Raw genomic sequence first — 8,087 nt, forward strand, 5'->3', positions numbered from 1 at the left:
TTTTGTGTTTTTATGGTTTTAATTGTTGTGATATTGTTTGCTGTCCAGAGTCAAGTGGATTGAGATGAATAAATGTACACCTGAAACAAGCCTGTTCTCACACAGCTGCTATGGTACCCACTCCCCCACAATCAATATGCCAAAAAAGAGAGCTATTGCGCTTTCCTTCTCCCCACTCCCATGCGGTGTCCTAGTATGGAGGATCCAAGAAACATCCCAATATTTTGTTTTATATTCTTTTTATTGATAAATTGTACGTTGAAAACTAACACTACATTAATGTATTCTTTTTGGAATGTGGTTTTAAGTTTCAATTTCTTTTGTATTTTAGATTTTCAGGTAAAAATCCCAGGAATTTAGGTAACAATACAAAACTTATAGAATGGTTACCACAAAATGATTTATTAGGTAAGTATTGTTGGAAGTTATTGTTTAAAGTTACCCTCTTGTACCTTACCTGTTTTTTAATACTAGACTTACAGGTAGTACTCAATGTACAACCACAATTGAACCCCAAATTTCTGTTGCTAAGTGGGACAGTTGTTAAGTGAGTTTTGCCCATTTTATAACCTTTCTTGCCACAGTTGTTAAGTGAATCACTGCATTTGTCATGTTAGTAACACACTTAAGTGAATCTGGCTTCCCCACTGACTTTGCTTGTCAGAAGATCACAAAAGGTAATTACTTGATTCCAGGACACTGTAGCCGTCATACGTGTAAGCCAGTTGTCAAGCATTCGGATTTTGATCATGTGACCATAGGAATGCTGCAACAGTCACAAATGTGGAAGTGGTCATAAGTCACTTTTTCCAGTCCCATTGTAACTTTGAACAGTCACTAAATGAATGGTTGTAAGTCAAGGACTACCTGTATTTTAATCTAAATCTGTATAGGCAGGGCTTTTTTTGTCATAGAGCGCCCAGAACAGAGTTCTGGCACCTTTTTTGGATGGAACCTTGTAGGGTAGGCAAGGCGGGTTGTATGACGTGTGAGTTCCGGCACCTTTATTTTTTACAAAAAAAGCACTGTTTATAGGAATATCATTAATATGGATAATTAGACAGCTGACCATTTCTACTAGCTTTAGATTAGAGCTGAAATGGGTTTTTTGTATCAACATCTACAAAACACATTACTCAGAGGTAATGTGTGAGGTAGATGGGAATGAAATCACAAATGTCTTGAGCCAGATTATTCTCTCTGATGTAGCCTTTTTCCCACTTCACTTCCTGACGCCCATTTCTGTGTTTCAAGCAACAGACTACCAGGAAGAAAGAAGTAATTCTTTCTAGAGGTCTCAAGTGATCTTTTTCAGAAAGCTTTTGAAATTCAGGTTACATGAAATGAAGCCAAATTGCAGGTTGCTACAAATTAAACTGTCTATTTTTTATGATAGACAATAAACACAAATTACATTTGAAATACTGTATCAATTGAACATTCAAAAGACCTATAGATTTTTATGCAGCATATTCATATTGAAGTACAGGTAGTCTTTATTTAGAACTGCCTCATATAGTGACTATTATAGTGAGTGTTTGCAAATTTGATAGTAACAAAGGATTCATTTTCTGACCAGTGCACACATTTACAACATCAAAAGCCTTCTGTGTAAAACTGATTAAGGGCTAGTCAATTTCAGACAGCAGCTATAAATGTTCTAATCAACTAATTAAGGTCACAGAGCTTAGCTTGTTTAAGCAATCTGTACCATGGGAGTGTGCAAAGAAAGGATCAGGCACAGGACATTGTATGATAAAACTTTATCTGAATAAAATGGCAGCAATCAGCAATTTTCAGCCTCTCTCCCTTTCTAAATTACATGAATCTCTTAGTTAGCAACCATGACATTTAGTGACCTTTTTGCCAGAACTAACTGCAATCACTGAATGAAGATTACCTGTATTATAGGAGAACTAATATCTAGTCTCTTAAATATTTAAGATGATGTACACATATGTTAGCCACCCAAATAGACCAGACAGGAAACACAACCAGATGGGCTAATTCTGTTTTATTGTAGGGCTATATTTACAGAATCTGCAAATCTAAAAGTATAAAGCTCCTGCTGTCACTTTGTACAGCCTGATAAATTAAAGCAAATCCTTTCTAAGTTTCTTTCTCTTTCTATTATTCAGATGTGGGCACCCTTCTCCCCTTATCTGATCATTCCCTAGACAGCATCTCTTTTCATGAACTGAGCTCATTCTCACATTCTATTACATCATCTTAGGAAGTTTTGTCATCACCCTGGCAATAAAAGTTGTTGAGTACTATATGTATATTATGTTAGTTATAGATTCTGCCTTTCCTCCAGAAGCTCAAGGCAGTGTATATACTACTCATTTAATTTTCCTCCACAACCCTATGAGATAGTTACATTGAGACAGCGATAGGTGAAAAGACACCTAATGAACCTCCATGGCTGAGGTGAACATGAACCTGGATCTTCCTAATCCTAGTCTAACAAATTAATTTTTAATTTAAAAAAATAGTTTAACTATTAACATGAAAGCAATCCTTCTGGAGAAATAGCATTTAAGAATTCACATTTCTTCTTAAATTTATTCTCAGGTTTAGATAAATAAAACGTCTGATTGTAAAAATATATTCCTTGAGTTTGCATGTAGTATTAATATAAATTACTAGAATGAAAAATACTTCTTTTGGTTGCAAATAATGCTTGCAAGATTGTTAAATTCAAATATATTAATGCTATTTATTAAGATAGTATCTTAAGCAGAATGGGTTTTTTGTGCAATATATATTATTGTCAACTCTATCATCATTAAGAAAGTGAAGCCATTTTTGTCAGTTTGTTTTTGATCTCATTTGTAGTCTAACAAAATGAGTACAGTTATTTAATTTTCTGTGTCCTATCTATGGTAACTGCGGTGAGAAATTCCATGTGTGCTTACCATCTGTAAGAAAAAAAAGTCAAAGGAATCTGAGTGGGCTTCTTATTCCAGTATTACATTTATTGCACATACCAATTTTAGATGCATGGGTTTTGTTCTCTATTATGATTAAACACTTTTGTTTCCTGTACCTTACCTTTTGCTGCTGTAGGTGACTCTAATATTAAGGCCTTCCTTAGTCATGGTGGTCTGAACAGCATTTTTGAAACCATGTACCATGGTGTTCCTGTGGTGGGAATCCCTCTTTTTGGAGATCATTATGACACCATGACTCGAGTGCAGGCCAAGGGCATGGGTATACTACTAAACTGGAAGACTCTTACGGAGGATGAGTTATATAATGCACTGGTGAAAGTTATCAATGATCCCAGGTAAGAATTGTCTTTTCTTTAAAAAAAAAAAAAAAGCTTGTTAAATTTTTAGTAAAATAAAAGTTTATAAAGAACTTACACTAATTATATCGTCCTAGCCATCTAGCATACGGGTAGTTCTCGATTTACAACAATTTGTTTAATGGAGGTCTGGAATTATGATGGTATTGGAAAGGGTGTTTTATGATTTGTAAAGTACTGTCTAACTGTCACAAAATGTTACATCGCCGCTCCTGTAATCACGTGATCGCGATTTAGGAGCTTAGCAACCTATTTGTACTCATGACTGGTTACTAAGCACTCCACAATCATGTGCCATTTGCAGTGTTCTCTATCAGCTTTTCCAGAAAATCAGTGGGGAAGCTGGCACGGAAGGTTGCAAGTTGATGCTGCCTGCTGAGTAGATTTTGGCAGGGAAAAATTTCAGCTCGTGAATGGAGAAGCAGAGCAGTAAGAAAAGAGTGTCGGGTGCCTCAGGGGAGTGGGGGAGACCCTGGGAGGATAGGTACAGGCAACTTGGAAGTATCTCCCCATTCAGGGTTAGGGTTAGGGAGGATTTCAGCTCCTGAGTGGAGTCTCCCAGAATCTCCGTCTCCCCCTTAGTCACCCATGCTCCTTATCTGAGGTTCTGTTTTCTCAGTGACTTGTGAGATTGCTTAATGACTACAACTGGGAATACCAAGATTGCAATTGCTCAGTAAGCAATCATGGAATATCTCATTGAATGACTGCTTTGCTGAACAACCAAGATTACAGTCCCAACTGTGGTCATAGGTTGAGGATTACCTGTATAATAAATTAAGTTTAATTATTATAAAATAATATGGGAATGTTAGAACTGAAAATGCAGCAATGTTCTCGTTATTTTATTATTATTTCATAGCTACAGGCGACAGGCCCGGAAGCTGTCTGAAATCCATAAAGACCAACCAGCTCATCCTGTTAATCGAACAGTCTACTGGATTAATTACATCCTTCATCATAATGGAGCACAGCATTTACGTTCTGCAGTTTACACTGTCTCTTTATATCAGTATTTCTTATTGGATATTGCCTTTGTTGTGCTGCTGGGTACTGCCTTACTCTGCTACATTTTGGCCAGGATAGCAAAATTTATTTGCAAGCAAAGCAAACATTTTTGGTCCACTGATGAACATATTACTATCAATGGACATTACCAAAATGGGATACCAAACGGCAAGTATAGAAGAAATGGTCACATTAAACATGAAAAAAAGGTGAAATGAGCCAACTACTCAATGTACATTAGCAACGAATCAGTACTATAATTAAATTTTATAGCTGTAACATAGTCTAACACCTACTTAAAGTAAAACAATAAACAGTTCTAATGCTCCCCTACAGTATGTAATCTTATGCAATTAAATTCTGCAGAACTAAGAAAAATCTTTAGAAAAATGAAGCACAACCTAAAATACAAAATGTATTTTATTCTTAATACTGATGGAGAAAGGTCATTCTGGCACTGAAGTTTTCTAGAAGCCTTAATTCTCTGATGTAATTCATTAGTTATATTCATGTCTGCTCAATTTGTGAATAATATGTGTGTCTCAAAAAAGGAATGGTTTCCTTTTACTTACAAAGGTTCTTCCTTTTTTCATGCACATTTATATTTTAGCAAAGAAATCTTGGTTCTATTTATCTAAGGTTTAATTTGTTATCTGACAATGATGTTAATTAAAGTCATCTTTCACAGTGTTCAGTACATAGCAATAAACAAACTAGAATTATAATGCAGCCATAAAAATCATATTCTTAAAAGGCATTGAAGAATATGATGATACACCATAGTTTTGATATACTACATAATTTTTCCATTTTCTTCCATTTCTTTAAAGAAAAGGAAATTGCACAAGAGTACCATAAGGTGTAATTTTATATTTATGTAAATTTTAGTTATGTTCCTTACCTTTCCCTAGATTCGTCATTTATGCCATAGTAAGGTTGTTCTCTTTCAATAACTACAAGGGCTATGTGGATATAATAAATCAATATAAAAATAAATGAAGCAGAGAGAGAAATATTCTGCACTGCTCTTTGGAAAAGGATTGTTCTTGTCCCTTCAGCAATGCAGAATCAAACCATTTCTGGTTTGTTATAAAGTTGAATGTCTTAACTATTATATTACTACAATTAAGTTTTTATCTCCCCAAACCATAATGGTTCAGAGGTTCACTTAGTTCTATCTATAATCTTTAGAGTAATCTGGTCCATGTAATCCATGTTATTTAGTTGCCAACATCATTTATTTGAATCTAAAGGAGGTTATCTTTTGGTCAGTTAGACTGTTTTTGTAGAGGTTTGATATCATGCATGACGTTAAACCTATAAACTAGTTAAACTCTGTGCCTCTGCCTACATTCGTAGCATTATTTTTCTGGACAATGCTTTTTCAATCACTGCAACCAATATAGGTATCTGTTTTTAAACAGAGAATGGGAATACAGGGCATTAAAAATATTAGGACTGTCCCGTTAAACCAGTGTTGGCAACTATATGTTTATTAAATTTCCTTGTCATCCTGTTTACTTGGAATTTGCACTGCACATGTTGTGGGTGTATACTTTATTTATTTGCAGTTTGAAATCCCATGTCTGACAGCTAGGAATAAAAACAAAAGCAAATCTAAACTGTGTATTCACTAACATGGGAAAAGTTCTTAAAAACTGTAGACTAAAATCATTTTCATACACAGTGACATGATGCTTCATTACCATCCCATCAGGAGCCTCTATATTATAGCAATAAAGTAGAAACTGCAGATGCATTTCTAAAATTTAGTACAGGCATTTTTACTTTCCAGATACTTGAAGAGTGTGGTGTTATTAATATGCCTATAGCTTTATCTTTTTACAATCCTATCAATATGTGGCAACTGAGGGAACACAAAGAGGCAATGAGAGGTGGGAGAATGACAGAACCAAGAGTGTATGAATGAGTTAGTTTTAATGTTTTTGTATTGAAGAAAGTACACAAACACTGACCGGATGATTAAGAACAATTTAATCTCCACTGTGATAAAATTTAAGCAATAAACATGGATTTAATACAGAAAAAAGTTGTTGAAAGTATATCTTTATTCAAATATATTGTTGTATGTGTAATTAGAGCTGCACGTACTGTCTGTATATATGAATAATATATATTGTCCTAGACTTTTTCTCAGAAAATGAGAGGAGTGTATACTTGTTTAGTATATGCATTCAGTGTCGTTTTATGAAATATTTAATGTATTTAACAATTTGCCAGAAACATTTTCAAATAACATCCATGGTTATCACCCATATTGCTCTCTTCCTTAGCCCCATTCCAATTATCTTCAATTCCTTTATGTTCCTTCAATGTAAACATATTGGATGATAATTTTTAAGAATGATAAAATATCTGTAGGGATCTCTGTTTTAAATAATGCAACGCTTTGTAGAAAGCTTTTTGCCATCGTATTTTTCAGATCTGGCTATTACATATCAAGGGTTTATTTAGCTTATTTTGTTAAGTGCCTTATCAAATGTTGCTATATCTTACAGCATTTTTAACTTTCAGAATAGCCCAGGAAGTAGTTTAGGCTGAAACATAGTGGTCTGCCCAAAACTAGCTCCAGAGCTTCATGAGTGAGGAGGAAATTGAATCAAGTCCCTCATATCCAGGTTTATAAAATGCATTTCATTGCCTTGTATGTTTTGGTAATTAAAATAAATAGTTATCTTTGAGCTTGCAAGCTAAAGATTCTTTGACATATTTTCATACCCCAGTTTTAAATAATCAAAATACATTTTGGCATTTGATAATCCTTACGTGGTAAATATGCAGACATATTAAATAGACAGTTATCTTTTTTTAGCTCTAAAATAGGAAAGGTACTAAGAATTTTGCATCTAGTAATACTGTTTTGTGTGGCGGCAAAAAATGAACCCAAGAACATGTTTCTAAAGCAGTTCATAGAGATCAATAGATTCAGTGGAATTATAATATTTATCAATGTACTAATTAGATATAAAATCAATCTTCACTAATCTTGACTTTCAGTTTAAAATTAGCACTGAATATTAAAATAACAAAATTCTGAAGACCTTAAGCTGAAGAAAACATGAGATATATTTGTTAATTCAAATTGTTACTTTTTCTTGTATTTATCATGATGATATCTTCAGTTTACTGCCAATCAGATTTATAAAGTTAGTATTTTGCTTGAATACCAAAGATTATGCTGGACATTTTTATTCAGTTAATTAAAACCTAGTTATCTGACCACTTTTGAAGGTACTTATAATGACTAAGTACAGTATAGAAGATGTTTAGATAAATAGGAATTCCATTTACACTATTTTATTATTAGCTCAGTAAAGATGTCAATATTTGTGAATTCAGAATGTATTCAGAAGTTAGTATTTGGAGATGAAATATGTTTAAAAATGACAACACATACAACAATGCATATTTAAATGAAAATATTTGTATTTTTTTAAACAGATCAATAAAGAAACAGATTATAATCAAAGTATGAAATAATGCATGCAAAGTTACATGAATCACATAAACAATGAAGAACATTTGTATCTTGAAGTATGTTTCACTTTAATTATTTAGCAAAGGGTCAAATTACAAATGTGTTTAAACACATAGATACATATACTGTACACACACACACACACACACATGCTAGGGAGAGATTGGTATGTAGCATTTTAACATTTAAAACAAAAAACCCTTTCATAGCTCTACTGGCTCAGAAAAAATACAAAGCAGAAGTGGAAAAGGACAGACAATATAATCTGAT

The 8,087-nt window shown here is 33.6% G+C and overlaps 1 protein-coding gene across 1 annotated transcript in view; it reads left to right on the top strand.

Moving 5' to 3' along the window:
- UGT8 (UDP glycosyltransferase 8) overlaps positions 1-4,536 on the top strand; it is a 21,307-nt gene extending 16,771 nt beyond the window's left edge. Inside the window, exons 3-5 of the mRNA XM_015825719.1 lie at positions 332-408; positions 3,070-3,289; positions 4,173-4,536. Of these exons, the coding sequence (XP_015681205.1) occupies positions 332-408; positions 3,070-3,289; positions 4,173-4,536 (661 nt within the window). The remainder of the gene's footprint in view (positions 1-331; positions 409-3,069; positions 3,290-4,172) is intronic.
- The last annotated feature ends 3,551 nt before the right edge of the window (positions 4,537-8,087 follow it).

The sequence above is a fragment of the Protobothrops mucrosquamatus genome, unplaced genomic scaffold (genome assembly GCF_001527695.2).
Source record: "Protobothrops mucrosquamatus isolate PMUCROS unplaced genomic scaffold, P.Mucros_1.0 scaffold_201, whole genome shotgun sequence".
Lineage (NCBI taxonomy): Eukaryota > Metazoa > Chordata > Lepidosauria > Squamata > Viperidae > Protobothrops > Protobothrops mucrosquamatus.